Source organism: Cheilinus undulatus, linkage group 2, assembly GCF_018320785.1.
Source record: "Cheilinus undulatus linkage group 2, ASM1832078v1, whole genome shotgun sequence".
Classification (NCBI taxonomy): Eukaryota; Metazoa; Chordata; class Actinopteri; order Labriformes; family Labridae; genus Cheilinus; species Cheilinus undulatus.
The window spans coordinates 40410280-40433176 of NC_054866.1; the positions used below are offsets into that span (position 1 = coordinate 40410280).

Sequence of the window (22897 nt, forward strand, 5' to 3'; positions counted from 1 at the left end):
GCCATGACTTTAGTCATATATTTTTAATATTTAAAATGTATGAAAAAAAAATCTAATATTTGTAATTTGAAAGTGTTTATCAGTTACAAAGTCTGATAAATCAGACGGCTGTAACAGCACTGTTTAATGTCTTTCTTTTTGGCCAAAAAGCTTTGCGCTGTTTAGGGGGTACTTGGCTGAAAAAGTACTTCACGGGGGGTACACGATTGATAAAAGGTTGAGAACCACTGATTTAATGTATACATGATTGCGGTCAAGTTAAACATTTTATTTTGTATTTCATTTTATTTTATATTGTGTATTGTTGGAATGAAGTGCTTAATAAATATTTACATAATTTTGTAATTGATTTATACTTTGAAGCATTAATATTAATTTTTGCAATTGCAGTTGATTTTAGTGAGGTTAGTACACAGTCATAGCCATAAATGCAATGGTACTAATAATTGGCAAAATAATTTCTTCCAGTGTTTCGGTTTCCGGCCTTGGTTTCCCCTTTTTTGGTTTTCGGTTTCGGCCAAGAATTTTCATTTCGGTGCATCGCTACACTTTATATGTATACCACCAACCTGCCAGGGTCTACCAATGGAAATCAGCTTACTGCTGCCACATTTACATAACCATTTTCTTCAATGTGCAATGTCCCCAAAAACAAATGAAAAACTAAATAAATGTGTGTATTTTTTCATTGAGAGCGTCATTTGTAACAATGTTCCTCTGCCCAGTGTGCTGTCATATTGTTAGTAGAATGAAGAGCTGTAGTGGTTCTATTCAAGTCCTGTTATTATGCTGTTGCAGATTATGGCCTATTAACCAGACTGTGCAAAGACAGAGTCAATACATTAATCAGTAAACAAACATGTCAGGTGACATCTGGACAATATAACATGTATATTGAGTTGCAAAAGGGTATAATTTCGGAAAGGCAAAAGCACTCTTGAGGCCAATTTCCTTAGTATGTAATGACGCATCTTAGCAAGTCACTTTGAATCTCAATATTTATTTTTGAGCTTTTTATGCCTAAACTGATAGAGGAGGATGGAGGATGGAGTCAGAAGCAGGGATGAGAGACTGGGGAATGACAGAGCCACGGACAGACTTGAACCCAGGCTGGCTGCATTCTTGAGGTGTGACCTAATAAAGGCACTCCCACTCAGCCAGTTTCTTTTGAAAATACCATTAGCCAACACTGCTTAAACTACAGCCTGGATGTGTTTGTTTAGTAGGACTAATGACTAGAGAAAACATAGCATTTGTGCCATATCTATATCCACAAAACAAAAAGCTTTAGGCATTCATCAAAAAAGGAATGACTTCCACCAAAATTATTTTCACTTTGGGTGTATTCCTTTTTAGAAATTTGAGTGAGATGTAAATCTTAATCAATAATGACAGGGCTTAGGGACCATTTGGTAACAGTTAACTTCAGGGTTAGTTTGCAACTGCTGTGCATTTTTTTCCACCAGCCAACCGTTAAGTAGGGCTGGGTATTGCTAAGAACCTCACGATTCAATTCGATTTCGATTCTTGAGGTTGCGATTCAATTCGATATCAATTCGACATTGATTTAAATGCTTTGATGTTGATTCAGTAAGAAGTGGAAATACACAAATGACCCTGTTGACAATTTTTAATAATTATTTTCATGCCCATGTGAACATATGTGGTAGGTCACCTCACATTTTTTAGCAATGAAACAGCTGAAAATAAAAATTTGCACAATAATAACTTATTTGTGCATAAGGAGTACAAAAGCAAAAAACACGCCAGTTCTGTATAAACACTGAGAAAGTAAAGTGCATGTAAACTTTAATAATATTTCTTTCCTCTTGGAAATTGTGATAAACCTCACATAACATGGTTATGGTTGGTTGTGGTTTGGTCGAGTGCGGCCTCTGTCCATACAATGTGAACCACACGCACAGTGACCCCCACTGGCCAGGAGGTGAATCGATTCAGAGGATTTGCTGAATCGATATTGAATTGAGGGGGGAAATATTGCGATGAATCGATTAATCGATATTTTTACCGACCCCTACTGTTAAGGCAATTCAAGCTTTAGACTAAAACATGAGAGAGCAACACATGGCAACTCAAACTTGGATGGCACTAACTTCTTCTAAAACTACTGTGTACCAACATCATAACAATCCTAACAGAGGTTTGCATCTGCTTCAGCTATTTAGTTTATTAAATGCGAGTCATTAAAGTTAGTTCATGTAGGGTTATTTGTCTAAAGGTTTGCTCAATAAATCACAGCGAGTCTCTCATTACCTAACAGTTTTTCACTTCCTATTTTAGAACAATGTGGCTCTGTATGGACAACCCTGTGAAGGTTATGACTTAAGGTTGAGTTATGACTCTGGGGTTATATATAGGAGTCAAAACCTGCACGTTTAAATTCTTCACAATTAGTCTCCTGTCAGTGATTTTTACTATGTAGAGCAGGGATCCCTTCAGCTGCTTCCTTGGAATCAATGCCTGCTACACCTGGAGCCTACAGATATGAGCTTTTGTGAAATAAGCCTCTAACCTTCAGAGACAATTAGTTCAGGGAGAATTTCTCAAACCAGGGCTTTAGAAAATAATATCAACCCTTGTATAGTTACCAAAACTGTGACAAACAAAGCATCTAGTGTACAGTGTCAGAGCCACATACAGTCAGAGAGTCAGGGTTAAAAAATGGCAACTTATTTCTCCCATTCCGTTCCTGTTCAAGGCTAAATACTAAATAAGGCAACAAGCAGGAGATGTGTGAAGAGTATTTCAATGAACATGCAAAAAATAGTAGAAAGGTTATCAGTCCAAACCTGGCAGATGTCAGTGCATGTGCATTAAGAGGGTTATAAGTTGAAAAATCCCTACAAACTTCCTCTAAGACTGTTTCCCACTTTTTAAAACCATTTAAGATTAGAAAAGTGTTTTATCAATAGTAACATAGCTGTTTGTGTGTGGTTGGTTGGTAGGAAAAATCCTCACTTTTGTTGTAGGTCATGCAGACTCTGCTCAGCTCTCTGCAGGCCCTCCAGATCCTTCATCATCTTCTTCATGTGATCCTTAGAGTAGCGGTTTTGGATGTAGGCAAACCAGCAGCCCCCCATGCCTATGACTATTGACACAACCAGCATAAAGTCCTTGAGATGGTTGTGTCTGTTCACTGAAGGTAAAAGAAAAACAAGGAAGAGCGGTTACAATTCAGCAACAAACATTAAAACCTTAAGACAATCCTACAGGACTCGGGGTGCATTTTAGTTTGGACAGTTTAAAAAAAAAATCAAGATCAGAAAAGAAGCTGTCTAAAATGAGAAAGCCTCAAAAGAATGTGATGCAAAGCCTGTGCTTGAACATAGCCTCATTCTGCAAGTGACACAAATAGAAGAGCCATTAGCACACAGTCAGGTTGTGGTTAGAGGGTGCTGGTGCAAAAGACCACTATCAAGCCAGCTTAACAGCCTATTTCAGTGGTTACCAATGCCAACAAACATGCACAAAAAATAAACAGTGGTAGCTAAGACATTAAATACACATGCAGAGCTTCGAATCAGATCCTAGCTGACATTCCTCTAAAGTGTCAGTATGCTCTCATATTGTCATTGTGAGGGATTCAGAGCTATAAAAGTCACAGCAGCTTGAAAGCAGCTATCCCATTTGTAAAAAGCCTAAGCTCAGATGCAGATCAACTCTTTAAGTGTGGAGGACTTTCACAGAGGCCATCTTAAAATAGAAGTTTGGGTTTAATGAAGTCCATTTGACATCTGATGAGTCAGAAGAGCACTGTCATGCAGCAGATCCCTGCCTTTATTTTTGCCTTGCAAGCTACAAGATAAGAGGCATGTTTTTCTTGCAAAACCTGCAAATGGGTGAGCGGGAAAGAGGTGTCAAAAACATTACTTCTACTTCCTGGAGTGAGACAAAAAGGAAGTTTAATTAGGAGCAAAACAAAACAGTATAGGTTTGTTTCTCTTAAGATTTTATCAGGTTATGCCACTGTTCTTTACTAACACATTTCTATACCACTGGCTACTATCGACAAAGAGCCAAGTCAAATAACTCCCTGTATTTAAAAGGTTCTGCACTGCACATACCTCTTTTCACATGGACCCTGTCTGTGTATGGTAAAAGGCTCAATACCAAGACTGTTGCTTTTGCTAAATGATCTTTCAGAAGTACAGTGTATATTCACAGAGACTTTGCTTATAAAGTCCAGTGCAAACAGGGTTTATCAGAGTCAAGGAAGTTCGGCCAGCCATGCCTGCTATTGTGTAAAAGAATGTACCAGAAGTATGAAAATAAGACTCTAAACTGTAAGCCACTGCTTGTGTTTTATTTCTCTATCCACTTAATATACGAGTAAAATAAGAGGGCTTTCTGGGCTATGACTTTCTCAAGTCCCAGTTTTACAACCAAGACCGCAACTTTTCAAAAGAGGGTCACAATTAAAAGAAATCTCTGTGTGCTCAGTTTCTCTTGGGCCTACATTGTTTTTGAACAAAGGAAACACTTTGCATTATCTCTTGGATGGAGTAAAATAATTTCCCAATGCTTACAACACTATCTGTCTCAAACAGGAAACACAGTTTGCCTTCTGTCATCTGCAGAGTCGACTCTTTGTCATATGCTGCAAACATACTGTAAACATTCACAGCTTCTCAGAAATACCACCAAGAGGGCACAAAGGGAGAGTTAATTAACCACTAAAGGGGAAATGACCGAGCTCAATTGTGCTTGGGTACATCATTACACAACTGTCCACTGCATTAAATCAACCTATTGTGAGATGTGTCTTAAAGAGCTGCTGCTACAAATAGGCAATCTGACTACTAGTGGGACCCCCTGGCTTTGAGAGGCTGTCAAATCCAGACAACGCTCGGTAGTGTCTTCCTTTGGTATGACTCTAACAAAACACATCTACAATGACACATGCCAGACACAGACTGCTACATACTTCTTCTTTTCTAAGCAAATTCCAGATTTCTATGAAGGTTAAATATTTCTTCTGCAAAGGACTTAATGTGACTACCCTCACCAGCAGTTTTCACTGATTGCCTTGGGGTTTTTTTGACTTATCAAATTAAAAATATAATAGGATATAGGATAATAGAACAGGATGTATGGAGTATCCGCAAAGAAACACTGAACACCATAAGAAGTATATTTATTAAGAGGAACCAATAAAATATGCAGGTTTGGATGTGAAAACTTAATTGGACCATGAGACATCACTGGCTCTCTCCTCTGCTCTCAATCGGTCTGTAGCAGACACAAACTCTACCATGTGAATTTTAATGAGATGATAAAGGACCTTAAAATGTTTTCTGCAGAATGGTAGCAAATGGGCACTGAAATACAAACAAAATTCTGTACCTATCAGCATATCTGTACCTAGCTGTTGGTTTGTTTTTTGTTTTGTTTTTCTTTACAGTGTAACCTCTGAAGCAATGAGAAAATAACATGTAGTACCCAACACTTTTATTTATCGACCAACGCTCCTCTCACTACCTGGATTGCCCACTGCTGCATGCATCTGTCTCTGTTTCCCTCTTCTGTGTGCTTGCTCCTTCACTCCCTCTCATTTTACTTGATAAGTCCCTGAATCTGCAACTATCTGACCAACACGAATTTGGAAACGTGAATGCATATCGAACAACTGGCTTAATGCCATCAGCTCTAAAAGACACAAATGCTTGGTATATCTGGCAACCATTTGAGCACTTTAATTTCCTGTAAGACTGCTCTCTGTGATTGATACACTAGTGGAGAATGTCATTTTTTCTCTGTACTCTTGGCCTGTTGCAGTACAGGCTGATACGTGTGTGCCTCATCCTTTTCTGTCTGGACTGTTTAGAAACGCTTCACATCATTAATGAGACTCATCCACAGGCTGCTTCCCCTCCCCTGAAATAACAGTGCATTTTTAATGACATGTTTACAGCTTACACTTTTACCCCAAGAAGGAAATTCAGTTTACTCATGTCAAAAAAAAAAGAAAGAAAACTGACTGAAGTCACTAACTGGGTTTGGTTTGGAAAAAAAAAAAAAAAAAAATGGAAATTCAACTCTAGGCCATGTGGTCCAGCCCTATCTAACTGTCAACTGTCAAACTACAATAAAGCTTTTGTTCTTTTTTTTAAGGAAATTCAATCTGGCAGTCATCCTGGAAGATAATTTTTCAAATGTCGCCTCATTCTATGCAAAACATTTAAAAAGTCTTTGCAAAAGCAGCGACAGCTGAATCACAACCCATTCATTCTTATTTTGCAAAACCCTTTTGAGAATGAAACAGAGACAAACCTGGAGGATTACAATCTGCAGCTACAGAGCTGTAGCAGAGCAGTGATAGTGGAGACAGAGAGGATGAGTGGTATGTTTATTTGTCTCAGCACGCAGAGGGGAGTGTCTGGAATACAGAGCAGTGTGCTCTAACCGTGGCCCCCCCCACTCGATCTTTGAAACTATTTCAAAAGGAGAGGTTCTCCTTATAAATGTGTTTGATGACTACAGTGAGTAAATAAACGAGTCAGTAAGTAGATGAGTAAGTGGCTAATGTGTACAAACAAAACCAAACTAAACATACCATTAGAAAAAGCTGATGAAAAATGAGAGCAGGATGTTGGTTAAGGTGGTGGGCTATTAAGAAGAACTCAAAACCTCCCACAAAGTATAAGAGAGAGAAAAAAAACTTCAGTTCATGAGAACTAAGTCTGTTTTTATAAGTGGGCCTGATATGATGACTCACTTATCTGGAAATCCTTTCAAGTTCTTCTAATTTGCCGTTTTGTGACTGGGAACTGGTTTGGTGAAAGATTTGGGTGAGCCATTAACTACAAACGCATTTACAGAGAGAGCACTCCCTTTGTCAGAAACAGCTTAAGTTTTTATGGAGCATTTAGCTGTCAAAGAGCCAGAATATTTCAAAATTGGATTTGATAATTCTTGCAAACAGAACAGTATCTTAATATAAAAGAAGTGAGAAAAAATCATTGCCCTGTTACAACACCTGCATAATTTCTACAGAATTCTGTTGAAATTCTTCCAGAAATGATGTCTTTAAAAAGGTATGAATGAAAATGTTCTTCACATACCTTCAGGGTTTCAAGAACAGTGCAACAGACAACTGATGTTTTATGAATGACAGCGTGAACCTGAGCTGCAAAAGGATATTTAAAAAAAGTTGAGAAGAAAGTCACATACTCAGAGGCGCTCCGAATAATACAGTATCCAAAGCTTTGAGCTGCAACTTTTGCACATGGCTTCTGTCCAGAATCTTCAGAATAGTGTGCATCAGAGTTGTGTTCTTTATGGCGAGCCTGAGGGAGAACAGACTCACAATCACTTTGGGTAGATGGAAGAGAAAGGGGTGAAATCTACTGAAAGCTATGAGTAACACAGCCCATTAACAAATGTCTAACTAACAAACAGGATCTAAAACACTGATGCTTATTTTACAAACTAATAGGGGTGAAACGGTATAGAAAAATTTTGGTTCGGTACGTACCTCGGTTTTGAAGTCACGGTTCGGTACGTTTTCAGTAAGGTGATGGAAGCGAATAAATAAAATCTAATTTTAATTTAAAAATTTTAATTAAATTGGATTAAAATAAATAGGCTGAATAAATAAAATTTAAATAAAATTTAAATTTTAAATAACACTGCGACCTCCTTCCAAAAGTTCTTCATTGATTGAAAACATTACTAAATAAATACATGTTTGAAATACTAGGTTATTTTCATTGATATATTGACGTATTTATACCCATTCTTTAAACACCAAAATTTCCCAATCAACTTGAATGCATTATCACACAACCGCAAGTTAGGTTGTTAAGTATGATAATTAGTGTCTATCCTGCCGATTTCAACACGGACTTCAGCACTGCATTACTTTTTTAACCAATGGGACCTACTACAAAGTTTGGGAGAACTTTTCACAGCCCATCTTGGCGGATACAGATGTTACAGCTGTGTGAAATCTGAGGGTAACTTTGCCTATGACGCAGCTGCAGAGTCTCACTTTCACAGAATCTCACTCCTCCGAGGCTGACTGTTAAAGGTAAAATTGCTTTGATTCACAGAGCCAGACCACCGCTGTTATAATAAAAACTATGTTAAAGAATAGGAAATTCATAACTGGCTGGCTCCTCCTCTTTACAGTGACTTTTTTGTTTGAGCCATTTCAAATGCTTTGATTGGTCCACTGGATGATGTGCTGTAAGCGACACAGCTGCAGAATAATGTCAGAGGTAATGTTGTTGTCTTTGTCCACTGTCGTATTTTAGGACAACAGGACACTTTTAACTGGGAATATTAAGGCTGTTGCTGTCATTTGCTGTGGTTGTGTTGTTGCAATGACAGTGTGACGGTGAGTTGTTCTCTGGTTTTCCATCTGTATTTGAGCTTGGCTCCACATGTATTTGTTCGGTCCACGTCTGTATTGTACCGAGAGGACCGTATCGAATCTGTACGGTACGAATACACGTACCTTTACACCCCTATAAACTAATATTTAATCACTTAACAAATCTTCAGATACAATCCTTTTTAAAGCAAAATAAATAAATGGCATGGATAAAACAAGAGGAAAAGTCTCTCTGATGTAAACATGGAATGTTATAACTGTGAAAATTAGGAATACAAGTCATTTTTAAATGCTAACACTATTAAATTTGAATTTCAATCATTTGTAGATTAATTAATTAATTCATCCCTTTATTATGCATCACTGTTGTCATGAGTTTACTTATGTTAAGATACATATGACAAATTTAAAAGAAGTTGTAATATCCCTTACCTTGGCATGGCACTGCCATTTAAATTCATCTTGGGAAACGCCTCCACATACTGCGGGAGTTCCACATATGAGATCAGCCACTCTACCACCTCATCCACCGTCCAGTTATACACTGAAAGAAAGAAACAACAAAAGACAGGACTCATCAGTTCTCATTTATCTTACACCTACATAAATCAGCATTAAGTAGGCTTAAGGAATGTGGTATATTTTTATCAAGAACTCTGAGGTCAGAAAGTATAGTAAGTATTTGCCTCTAGGAGCCTGAGTCACCGTCACCGGGGTACAGTATGTGGGGTTATATAAGGGAGCAAATCCTCGAACAATAAAAAGGAACTAACTTTCAGGAAAGCAAGGCTCCTAACCCTTTAAAACACATATGGCCCTTTTCCACCAGCCCGTCTTAGCCCTACTCTACTCAACTTGACTCGACTCAGTTTGTGTTGCGTTTCCACGTGCGTGGTACCTCGTACCAGATACTATTTTTTAGTACCTGCTCTGCTCTACTCTGGTTCCAAGCAAGCTGAGCCGATACTATAAGTTGACGTCGACCGACTACCGGCCACTGATTGGTCATTGGTGTTTGTGTCGCGTACAAAATGACATGAACGCAGTTTCGCGCAGCTGTGTTATGACGACCCCGCCCACCGTGAGTAGGTACTAGGGTTGGTGGAAAAGGTACCCAAACCGAGTAGAGTCAAGCAGAGTAGAGCCGAGTCAAGTCGAGTAGGGCTGGAACTGTGTAGTGGAAAAGCGCCAACAGATTAGCTCCAAACAACTGTTAACAAGAATGCCAACATGTACTTTTAAAAACAACCTTGCAGGAAATTATCTATTAAAGTAAAAAACCGAGAGGCCAATGTGCAGTTTTTTATGTGCTGAATAACAGACAGAAAGCAAAAAGCTGGAGAGAAAAAAACGGAGATGTCTGCAGTACAAGCCATCTGGATCATCCTGAGGGAAGTTAGCAAGTGAATACAGATGTCTATGGCCAAGTGTGAGAATTACCTGAGTCTCAGGTAGGGCTGCTCATTTATGAATAAATTAAATACTGATTATTTCTTCTGATAACTACACACAATTAAGGCCTTTGCACAGAGTCCTTTCTTTTGGTCCAAAATTGTGGATGTTAAAAAAGAAAAATGACTGCATGTTTCTCCAATTGTGTTTACAAACTGACACCGAAAGGTTCATCCATCATTATCTTTTTTTTGGGAATAGGTTTGATTTTTTTTGTGTTTTTTGGAATCCATCCAAGTCATTTGAATGGGTGACTGATGATCCAGAACAGTGAATGCTGCTCCCTTCTCACACACTTTACCATTCTAAACCCTCTGAAAAGTAAGTGATAAATGAAAATGAATTTGTGAAAAAGTATGAATCTAAAAAAATTATCAATATTAATTAACAATGTTTTTTCAATTTGGCAGTGATGTGCTCTTGTGTCCAAATTTAGTAACCATCAATAAAACGTTTGCCACACAAGACAAAACTTAGAGACACAATGATCCAACATGGCAAGTGGCACAATTTTATATTGTTTTCATGACGACTGGAAACCGAAAATCATATTTGAACTTGATTTTTAGATTAGTTGCCAAGCCCTAATCCAAAGTAGTGTTCACTTGTATGAGTGATTTCTACTCCATGAGTTTCAGTGTCTTCAAAATGTTCGAACAAAGTTTACATTGTATTATGTTGAAAAAAAAAAAAAACAACAACAACAAAAAAACAATGTAAATCCCATTAAATAAAGATAACAGGTAGCACTAACCTCATCAATACTGTTAATTTAAAAAGTTACAACAGAGAGGAGAAAAGTCTGTTGCTATTCCAACCCCTGTTTAATGGCACTGTGTCAAAGCTTTACAAATCAGGAAATCTGCAGGGTTGTCCCTGCACAGGCAGAGCAAACTGTAAGCTTAAATCCTCAAGAAGAAATTCTGGGGTGACTCTTATGCAAAATCCATTTCAATGAAGGTAAGATCAGATGGTGATTCTGTGTGCGTGAGGAGGGCAATCAGTAAATGCCCAACCTAATCATATTTTAATTCAGTTTGTACTTGAATGTTTAAGTTTGGTTGGTGCCTTTGTTGTTCTTTTCTTTTTGTCTGATAGTTTTTTTTAAATTTCATATTTAGTTATCTTATATTCAATGTCTTTTAACAGTCCTTATGTTAAAAAAAATTCTAATTCCAACTTGGTACAACATTTTGCAATTGGTGCCTTTATGTATAAATGGTGCTCTATAAATAGCTACCTTGCCGTGCCTTGCCCACTGTAATAACAGGGTATTGAAAATATGCTCCCAAGCTCCTTGCAGACAGTGTATGCTCACTGTGTTAATATGTTGCTCTCTTGGAAGAAAAAAAAAAAAACACCAGTTTTCTGGCTCCAAACCTCCAGAGCCTTGTCAAGAAACTGCAATGCAGGGTTAGTCAGTTTTCAGGGCAAACCAAAAAAAATGAAGAGGGGCAGCTGGGGGAAATGGTGTTAGAAGAAACGAGTGCCAGATACACATTAAAAGTGCTCTCAGGGAGTACACAATAGCATAGCTGAACAGATAGTCAGAAGGAGGTGAGAACATGTTGGGTGAATTTGTGATGACGGATTCAATGATATCTTGTCTACCACTGTGTGAAGCAGGAAAGCACAGCACTCTGCCACATGCCCGCTGATAAAACCACTTTGGTGGTTGAGTAACAGGTTCAAGGAGGGGTAATTTGTGCAACTGACTTGGTCACAGGGAAATGTAGTAAATAACTTGGCCATTGAAACACTAAAGTCCAGTCTGATAATCAAAATCACAAATAAAACGTTAAGTATCAGTCAAATATCAAACTGGCAAAGTGTATCACTGTGAAACATGCCATGCAAAACAGTATCACAATCTAACACTCAGTCAAAAAAAACACAGAAAACTAAAAGAAAGGTCTGTTTGTTCAGTCGCTGCAGGCCTTCAGGGGAAACAAAGTTGTCTCAGAGCTGTACCTTCAGAGCCCTTCCATGCGTTCCACAAGTCCTCCACACTGATAAACTGGTCATCCCCGTGGAAGCTGTTATGCTTGGCTTTGGGGTCATGGTAGTTTAAATCTTCTCGCAGGAACTGTAGGATGACAAGGACATTTGGTATGGTTACAAAAAAATCACTCTAAAGGTTACCTCACAAAAGCAGGCCTCTTATCTCACATTTTTGGTTAGAAAACCACATTTGCAGCTTCTTTACAGACTCAGCATGGAACAGTCTTTCCATTGATACATTGCGTGTCTCATTCTGGTTGCTAACTTCAATCAGTAATTATTTTTACAGCTTTATAAAAGCAGACAATCTAAACAATGCAGAAAGTGAATCCCAGTGGGGCTTTACTGTTTAAACGTGGGAATGGAGAAGAACCTTTTTCTAAACCCTGACAAAATTTAATTTTAAGGGTTTTTTTGTCAGCACTGTGACCTGTTTTCCTCCTTCTGTCTTCACGAATCTTTAAAGAATGAAAATGCATTCCCTTAGGCTAATTTGAGTATTTTCTTCACAAAAAGTCAGGAAGCATGAAAAGCTACACAGTAAACATCTCAACAAAGCGTGCTGTGATTATTTTCAAAAACTATTAAATGGTCTTGAGCAGAACAAAACCTCTACTGTGGCAATAAAAAAAGACAACAGGGGTAAGAGAACGAAACAGATCTGCATTGTGACACTCAAACTTACATGCATCTTTGAAAAGAAGATTATCTATGCAGAAGGATAGTACCAGATCTATAAGGTGTCATACTATTGTCTAGTACAGGGGTCAGGAACCTTTTTGGTTGAAAGAGCCATTTTTGCCTGTACCCTCTTCCAGAAAATCTTTGAAGAGTCACAAAATAGATGAGCACAAAACTCCTGCTACAAATGTCATTTGTGACAAGACCTTTGTTCCCAAGACAGGAAATCGGCCGTATGCACTTCGCCATAGAGGCACGATATGACGCATATTTAAGTTGATAAAATAGGCCTGTTTGTAAAAATGAAGTTAGAAATGAATGAAAGAGCTACATTTTTTTGGATAAATATACAAAATTATCTCAATGTAGCATTACAAAAAATATTCTTCTAATGTTAAAAAAAAAGAAGTTTCCTTTAAATTTGGTACAGCTGCAGAGAGCCACTTGGGAGGGGCAAAAGAGCTGCATGCGGCTCCGGAGCAGCGGGTTCCCAACCCCCGGTCTAGTACATAGTTTTAATTTAATTTTCTGCTGCTGCTTGTTGCCTATATCATACTATACTCCTGCTCTCAAGGATGCTGGTTGCAATACACCATCTCATCAACAATAATTCTTCGTAAATGAAGCTCGTCTGCTATAATTACAGAATACCAACTGTTATTTCAAAGGCCAGTGATACTATTTGGGTGTCATTAGGTCATAATCATGCAATTAAAGAAAATGGGAACCCTAACATTAGTGGTATCATTATTGTTGAGTACTGGTTTAACTGGTAACACTCCTCAGTAAGAGAAACAAGTGACAGGAGGATGAGGGCAGAGCGACTCCCGGGTTGTAAGTATGTCTCACAACAATCACTAGAAGCTGAGAACTCAACTGCTGTACTGTAGCTAGCAGATGTGCACAATCCACAAAGTGAAAAACAGTGTGTGCTATAACAGCAACAGAACTGCACAGAAACAGCACTTTGTGGACTTTGCTGAACACAATGTAAATCCTCCCATTAGGGAATTACGAAAACTAGACTGCTGCTAATATACCAGGGCTATTTATGTTGCACCTTTTATGGTACAAAAAATTGCAACTAGCACTGTCTAAACTGCACCAATACATTTACAACATACAGAGTTCTGCAAAAGCCCAATTTTGCAAACCAGCGTCCGCCAGCACCTGCACTAGAGAGCTCAGTACCCAGAGCCAACCGATTGCCTGCAATTTACTCCATTTAATACCCGAATTAGTCCTGACCTGTGAATAATAGAGCACAAACCCAGAAAATATTCTATAATTATATTTTCCACCCCTAGCTGAACATTTTTTTGTGTATCTGACCCTGTTAAGGTCTGTACTATCTGATTGAAACAACTCTCTTTGCTTGCTGCAGGTTATTTAAAAACAACTAAAGATATGGGTTATTTAAGGCTCTAATCTCATTTGTTACTATTCATTTTATAACAGAGAACAAAGTAACTGTGTCACTAAGACACTGGTATTGAAAAGCATCAGAGTATTGAGATTTTAAACAACCTTACTATGCTGTGTCAAAAGGTGGACTTCCAAAACAAATCAAACACAAACAGGATCAAACTAAACAGAGTCATAGCACCCCATAATTTTATTAAGTTCTGACAATATCCTTGGCTTTCCTTAAAATTTAAATACACAGCAATGCTTAAGAAAGAAATATGATCAGCATGCTTAGGCTTAAGTTTAAAAAAAAATCTCAAAACAACATAATATGTCATTTTTGCAGTGAAATCCAAACAAATAAAATGGGCTAACAGCTTAAATACATAGGGGCCTACATCTCTGTGTGATTTATATTTTGGTAACTTTGGTTAAACTGCGACTCTTTGCCTCCGTTTGAGTGGTACTGGTCAACTAATGGTCAAAGTAACCACTCTCCTGTTTGCCCACCATCATGTAGGCTACTTAGACAACAGGTTTAAAAAGAAAAAAAAAACCTACACATGTTTTTACTCCCACAAAAGCCAACTCATACAACACCAGTGGAAGACAGTAAGAAGTCATGAAGCCTTTCTTTCTTGATAGATTGGTGTGGGAGGATTTCACTACAGGGAGAAGAGACAGTCTGCGCTCCAGGTGAAAAATCACTCTCCTGTAAATATATATATGGGAATATAAGGAAGACCTTCATAATGTAGCCAAGGCCTGATGCTTCATCTTAAAAGCCAGATGCAGACTTTGATCTGGGTCATAAAGAAATCAATTATTCTTGTTATTTAACCACTGCGTGATAACAGGAAGCAGGGCTACTGTGTTGAAGAACTCTAAATTGTTTTGAGCTTTCCATTTCAAGGCTCAGAGCCACCCCAGATGTAAGTGCTCACTGTACTGCACTTGATTCTCAGCGTTGAGGGTATGTACATGAAAGTGCTGCTTCTAAAGGGCAGAGTAGCAACAATGATGAGGCTGCCTGATTTGGTCAGGACTATAACACATGCCATAGTCTGAATCAAACTGACATGTGGCTCCAGAAGAGGCCTCCTCATGGCTTCTATGTGTAGTTTAGACTAGAGCTCAAGATGTAAGCTAAATGGGCCATATGTGGCATCTTAAAAGCATAGCTAATGTCTGAGAAGCAACAAACTTGACTTCGGGTGAGCATTATAGTGCTGTGGAAGGAGATAAGCTGGAATTGCTTGTAACGTGCTTTAATCATATTTCACTGTATTGAAAAAAAAACAGCTTCAGACAGTTATTAACAAATCTCAAATGAAAGAAAACCAATTAGCTTGATTAATCCTTTACTGCATTTTTATGAATGGCACCACTTCCATGCCTGCAACATTTATCCCACTGACAACCAGACTTCATGTGAACTAGGTTAATTATTAGTCAAAATCTTCACTCTAAAGGGCTCTGAAGCATAGCGAGGACAAATCCTCTAGTTAGACTAAGCTAAGATCATTATAAGGCTATGATTATCTGACTGTCTAAACAGCAAATCCTTTGACACGACAGATGATAGAGGATTAAGATAATGATACCTGTAAACCTCTTTAGAACGAATCAAGACCACTACAGTGACTATACAGCCAGTAAAAACAACACATCCAATGTTTTGGTGTGTTTCAGCATGATGAAGTATTTAGACTGGTACTTACACCGTCCGTCTCTACCACGTCTACGTTGCCGTTTGCATCATCATCCATCTGCTTGTGGATACTACGTATAGCCTCGAAGCTGAGGATGGCATTCTCGTCTTTGCATAGTGGCTCATCGATGCGACAAAAAACATCTGGTGAAGAGAAAGAATCATATTAAGACAGTAATAAAGGGATGCTTCAACACATGTGGGTCATCACAGATTCAACAAGTTATATTCACAGTAATACCACATTACTACAACTGAATAAAATGGGAACTGACGTATATTGTGTACAGAGAGGATATCAAATGTGGTAACTTATGGATAAAGAAAAAGAGTAGGTAGTTTTGCTAAGTACAGAGCAAGTACAACATTCACAGCCAAATAAATGCATTTATAGACCGCTTATGTTTCAGATTAGTTTGCTTAATTCTCAACCACTACTGGATAATCTAACAATTACTACTTTATTTTAGAATAGTACTTGCTTTTTAACAACAAACCTTGGATAAAATGAAACAAATCACCTTCTCTTGGAGGTTTGATGAAATGCAGGATAGTGGAATTTATGTATTTTCCCTGAATGCCCTATTTTAAAATGCATTTAATCAATTCATATACACCTGCACATAAACATATGTGTAGTTTTTTTGAATGGGAATAGGACTGAACAATACTGGAAAAAGAAACATTGTGACAGGTTTCATCATTCACCACAAATCATTCTGTGTGATTTCAAATAAAATGGGGGAAAACACAGCAAAGAGACAAAAAACTGTATTTCAGTGTTGAGCGAAATGTCTATGCTGATATACTAAGTATCATTAATTCCTGGTCATTTTGAGACCAGCTTAGTTTACAGCCTGCTATGCATTAATGTTTTGGTCTGCTTACAGTGATGCAACCCCAAACAGCAATATCATTGCCCATTAAGTTTTCCATTCCAGACATCTTTACATATCAATCTGGCAATCATTCCCCTGCCTTACTCCATTAGTCATGACAAGCAACAGCTGTGTTGCCACAATGTGAAATTATATTTTAAATATTCTTTTGAAAGTTTTCTTCCAGTCCTTTAGTTGCTCTGCCATGACACTGAGGATTTTAGTAATTGGAAATAAGTATTTTTTTAATGGAATTCAAACCTGCAATTTTAGCTGAACTCCAGGAAGGTGATTATGTCACTCAAGCATTCTCAATCTAAATGCTTTAGTATATTTCCTAACACACAATGTTCTTGGCCTCTGCCCTTTTATGCACTTTGCAGAAAAGTCAGAATGCAAAGTCCCAGTTGGACTGCTCTCATTCAACCTCTCTGTAATGCTTAGACTACCAAACAGAAGAATGCCTTGGCTTAAGACAGACTTGTTTATGTAAAACCTTTGAGTCAATGTGGGGATGTTACCAAGAAGCCAGATACCATAAATGTTAGACATACAGTGACATCAAAAGCAGGTCAAAGCACAAGGTAAACTGCCTAAATAAATACTTGGTTTCACCTTTTAAGAAACCCATCACCAATTTTACTTTTAGATATTAGGGCTAATAATAATGCTTACCTCTATTTGTGTTTAGCTATTTGACATGTAAGGATTTCAGTTTGTAGGGCTCCATGATTAATGGCAGATACATCATACATTCAGGTCGGATGTTGAATGTAATGCAATTTAGTACAAGTTAGCTGTCTGCCCCCTGTGTTCCCTCTCCTTCCTGAGGGATTAGAGATCCTCTGCCACAGATCACAGATAACATAGACACTCCCACAGAGAGGATGTTATGCATGTACTGCAGACACTTTAGTTGTGAGAAAGGGCATGGCAGAATACCTGTGACAACAGCAAGCTTAAATGGGAATTTTCATTCAAAGCAGCATGGTTGTGTTAAGGACATACAGGCATAGTCCTTGAATTCTTCTTTAGTGTATTTCATTCACTTCCTTTGAATTCTCTCTTATGTAACCAGAGAGTTCTCTGTGATGCTGCTGTTAGCCTTGATACGTGTGAGTTTGAAATTTCAAATTTCAGTGATGTTTAATTAAGCCATATAAGAGGCTTCATTCAAGCACAGTATGCTGTCCTGTATTAGTTATTGCATTACAACCACAAAACAGGAAGAGGTGGGAAAGGGTTATGGCTCACTTGCCAACTTGAAAAACGGCTCACACTTCCTTTGTTTGGTTTTTACAAACAATAAGAGCCACCTACATAAAACTTTAACAGATCATTCCTAGTGACAGCCACTAAGTTTTGCAGAATAAAATGCTTGTTTCTGTTGTACTCATGTTCATTGTAAATTATACTCTCTGTTTTGGATGCCTGAATGATCCTCCACATAAAATGTAACTTCTTTCATAAATGGCTGAGCTTAGATTCATCACTATTGTTAATGTTTTATTGTTAATTATTGTCACCCGCGCACAACTGCTAAATCAACTGCTGGGATTCGGTTTGTCTTGCACTGACATTTACAGCATAATTTCCCCTCCCACTGATCAATGCATCATACCAATCCACATTTTTTCATTCCTAGAACCACATGTCCTGACAGGTTTGCTTACCAGCTAGAGGTAAAAAAAAAAAAAAAAACACAGGGTGAAACAAACTAATCACTACAACTGTTTCCATGAGTGTCTGTAAATGGTTCTGTAGGAGGACAATGAGCCTTATGTTTCTTTACCTGAAACCACTACACCAGAAGTAGGAAGACTGGTGACAAAGCATGAACTTCCGGGTGGTACAAAGTTAATTTTTGAACCGTACTATGCAAGCACTCAGCTGGAGAGAACCTGCAAAGCCACATACCTAGCATGTGCTTATTCTCACTCAGTCTCAATCACTGTGTAAAACAAAGAATGATGGTTACCCTAGTGAAAGTCTACCACCTGGAACACTCTCATCCACCCAAAACTGGACCTCTCTCTCATTTGGCTTGCAAACCTCCGGAGACACTAGATAAGATATTTACATACCAGTCAGCCTGCCTGCCTTTTTTTAAGAGCTCATGTTACGCAAGTCATTCTGTATTGCCTGCATGTGGACGAAGCACACACTCGATAACTTTGTCACTTTATTACTGTAGCACTTACTATGTCCTATCAGCATTCAGAATACCTCTCAAGCTTTGAAAGTCACTGTCAGGAATATTTTCCCACACTCTGGCCTCTTGGGGCATGTGACACATTTTAGGAAAATGTGCTTTGGATGCAAAAAGGTGGATGAGGAACTTGTCTCAGCAGTTCTCATTCAACCAGACACTTCAGCATCTTTTTTTAACTAATGTTCACAAACAAGTTGGTAGTATTGGGTGTTTGCCCATTTTTTGCTTTTCTTGCACTAATGGCCTTAGTGAAATAAAATCTGAGTCAAACAAAATCTTAACATGCTCACACTTATCCCTGGTAAGAATAAGCAGAAATTAAGGTTCATGGTCTACACTGCATTTTGTAGTCTATCAAGATACACTTTGTAGATGCAGCCAATTTCACTGATGTGAAATCTCTTCATGGATTTAAACAGATTTCCCAGTGATTTAGAACCTCATCTCATAAAGTTTTTACATCTTCACAAAATCAGCTTTTTTGAATCAATTGACATATTTAACTTGAAATGAAATCCCATATTTAAAAGTAAAACACAGGCTATTTATTACCATGCAATAAGGTACCGCATGAGTATGCTGTTATGAGACGCACACACAACCTCTAACACATAAGCCCCATCATTATGGTTGCATGGTTGAGAATCTGAGGGCACATGCATTGTAAAACAAGAAAAAGGGGCTGAGAGGTGTAAGACAATGTCAAAACATTTTAGCATTGCAACTTAATGTATTTCGACACACTGTATTTTATTGTCTATTGTGACATAACATGTATACAGACATGCTTATTTAAATACTGATGCTAATTCCTTTGCTCATGCTGCACAAAAGTAGTGCTATGATGTTGCTTTTTCCATGAGTTTTTAAAAAACCCCACTGTTTTTGCTACATAAGAAGTTAATTCCATCTGAGTACAATCAGGTTAACATGTTATGTTCTTTCTACATTGGACAAAAACGACAATGCTTTTAGAATCACAATATATCTTCTTGTATATCACTATTTCCTACACAGGTATATCTGCAGAGCAGATTGTTTTTTCTTCTGTATTTTTAAGTTTGTATACAAGCACCAAATATGCATACAAAAGATATCCACTTGCATATTTCTTCTGTAAATGCACTGACTGAGGTGTAATGTCTCATGTTAAGAATGAGGCTTTATATAATTCTTGCTGCTAATACCTGTACTCCTGCACTCAAGGATGATGGTTGTGATGCCCTACCTCACCTGTTTTGATTGCAGATTATAAAGGAACTATTTCAAAAGGTGAGTGATGTCATTTAAGTGTAATTGTACAATGTAATGCTTAAGAATACTGTCAAAAGAGCAGAAACAAAAATAAAGATATATATATAAATGTTCACAATAAGGCTGGTTGGGATGGTCCCCCCTACTGTCTAGGTGATATGTCTTTCCATGGATTTGCTATTCTAATCTCTGTATGTGACACATATACATGCCAGAAAGGGCAATAAACTAATTTAATAATGGCATAATATAAACTATGCACTGTGTATTAAATAATGCAGTGAGACATTTGACGTTGAAGTTTTTTCTTGAGAATGTAAGAGTGACTTAAAATGTTGGAGATCATGGTAACAACTCTGAAACAAAGTAGTGATGATAATCTATGAAATGTTAGAAAAATCTTGATTTAAAGTAACTGACCCAGACATTACTTAACACCCATTCTCTTTTGATCAACTAGCCGTTTAAATAATTACTCCTCTTCAGCTGGCTGATGAGTTTGAGGACAGAGCTTAATGGAGAATGTCATCCAGACTATTCTCAGCATGGCTACATATAGGCTAGAGCTTGCACCATCACAAAAGATGCAGCATGAACAGGGATACTCTATATTGCCAGTAGAAAAATATACTGTGTCAGCTTGGTTCCACAGGTGGATAAAAATCAGACATGCTCCGATTATTTAAATAAGGGCTGTTTTTCAACAATTTTGTCAGCTGAAGACTGTAATGTTTTCCCTTGACTTATTTTAATTTCAAAACTCCTACAATGTCAACAATTTCTCTCACAATTGGCAGTGAAACGGTGTAAGGGTTTGTCCAACAGGTGACCACCTCTGCCTAGTCAAAAACATCCTCCTTCATTCAACACTTAGATACTAGACACTGGTATAAAACTGACCAAACAAAACAGATAAACACCTGCTACTGACATCAGTTCCTGCCAATGGGACAATGTTTGCCAAAAGGGCAGATATCAACTGATACCTACTTTAAACAACACATCTCTAGTAAAAATGACGTATTTATGTCATGGTTGCTTACTCACCTGACGCCCCATTTTCAATAGCTTGGCTCTCTGGTGTGGGTGAACTTGGTTTGTCAGTCCAACTTTCCCCAACGAGACACAAGCAAAATATCCACAAGGTCACCAATTTGTTGAACTCCATGGCTGGTGTTTACTGGTGATAAGACAAAAGACTTCATTGTTGATTCTTGTAATTTTATGTGATGAATTTACAGCTTTTATGCCTGAATGTATCAACGAAGAAAAGATAGCAAGTGAAACAATGTGGCTTCTTGGTCTGTTACAGGAAAGGAAGTTGCATTAATCGGCTTTAGACACAAGAATAAATACGGTTAGTTACATAGAAGTCAACCGCAGACACATGCCATCACCTCTTAATGGGTCGTCTTCCTTAATGAATGGAAGTACAATGTTGCTAGCTTGTAGATGCCTTGGTTTGACTAAAGATTCCTTATAGTATCAGTTCAGCTATGCCTCGGGTTTCTATGTGGCATTTTTGTAAATACATGTCAGCGGAGAGAAATAATGAGATTAGGAAAAGTAAAAGCAGCGTGCTCTGTCTGCGTCTGTTGGCTGGAAGTCTGACAAGCACCGACTAGCTAGCTTAACACGTAGGCTAACTAGGAAATGAAGTGAAATATTCAACAAAGAGGGTGGTAACATAACAGCGCTTAACACATACGCTTCCGTATTTTAACAGCTTATGTCGCTGCCAGTTTACGACATGGTGGACACTTGAAGAGAAGTTAGCGGCCGTTGACGTTTACTAGCTAACCACAGAGCGGCGAGTCTCACAAGAGACGTTAATAACGGTTACCTGTAGTTTTAGCTAGGCTGAGTGTTAGCGTTACTACTGTAACAATGTAACACTGAATAACAATGAAACTAAAGTTACCCTTCATGTATCACAGACGGCAGATATGTAGTTTCAGCTCTGCGTAAACATTGCAGCAGACGCCAGCTCACCGGAGTCGAAGCACAGCGAACTCCACCTTCTGTAAAAAAAGGTCTCGGTCTTTCCCCCCCGACCGAGACGAACTGAAAAAGCCGCAGAATGTGGACAGACAGCGAGCTCCTCTTCCTCTACATTTCACTGTTCGTGGTTTTCTCTAAGAAGTGTCGCCCCCTATCGCCTGGAGCGCGTGAATTAATTGCTGTAGTGTGCCATCTAGTGGCATATCATGAAAAGAAGAACTACACTTCAAATTTTAACCTTTTGTTTATGAGGCATTTTAGTTTCTCACACTAACTGGAGTTTAGTTAGTTTTAAAGCTTAGCCTTGTCTTTGAACAGGAATTAGTTAAGCTCGTGTTTCTGCAGGAAATACGGCACTAGATATCTCTTTGAGCTTTTTGTGTTGGTCGGTTGTTGGGGTCTTCAGTCAGTCAGAAATGGTGTCAGTCACTGAGAGGGGTATGGTTTAGTCATTTTGCAATATTGATGATCATTGATGGACCACAAGACGTGTTAGGGCCGGGCATGAACAAAGTCTCCATCAAAAGTTATGCAATTCTGGGAAATTTTTCCTTTCCAAAATCTACTCAAACTGACATAAATTTAAAAGCAAATTCTGCAAACCGCTGTGAAAATTCTCAAACAAAATTTCAAACTATCCCATAAAAACCATCACTTTTTTTTCAATAATTCTTCAAACGTTTCAGTGAAACATCTCATAAAGCCTAAACATTCCAATAAAAATATTCCCAAAAATTCTGTGTAAAATCCTGAAAATGTTCAAGAAAATTCCTTTAAATTTAAATGCCAGTTCCCACATAATTTTAAATCAAAGCTAAAAACACACACACACAAATTTCCTAAAAATTCCATGAAAATGATGGAAAATTTCAACGCAAACTACCAACTAAACTCTCCAAAATATACAAACATATCCCCAAGATTTCCTTAAAAGTACTTGACAA

General features: G+C 38.0%; 1 protein-coding gene across 6 annotated transcripts in view; it reads right to left on the reverse strand.

Annotated features, from left to right (window-relative positions):
• Positions 1-22078, reverse strand: part of stim1a (stromal interaction molecule 1a) — a 38687-nt gene extending 16609 nt beyond the window's left edge. For 2 of the 6 annotated variants that reach the window (XR_005992454.1, XM_041797355.1), the window contains exons 1-7: positions 21874-22042; positions 21000-21132; positions 15619-15752; positions 11780-11894; positions 8789-8900; positions 7192-7307; positions 2980-3157 (exon numbers count right to left, since the gene is read on the reverse strand). Coding sequence is in view for 5 of the 6 variants with exons in the window: in XM_041797355.1 (XP_041653289.1) it covers positions 2980-3157; positions 7192-7307; positions 8789-8900; positions 11780-11894; positions 15619-15752; positions 21000-21120 (776 nt within the window). In the remaining variant the exon portion in view is untranslated. Of the gene's footprint in view, positions 1-2979; positions 3158-7191; positions 7308-8788; positions 8901-11779; positions 11895-15618; positions 15753-20999; positions 21133-21873 lie in introns of all 6 variants that reach the window. The other 4 variants (XM_041797375.1, XM_041797391.1, XM_041797367.1 and 1 more) reach the window with 3 other exon arrangements.
• Between the last annotated feature and the right edge of the window lie 819 nt (positions 22079-22897).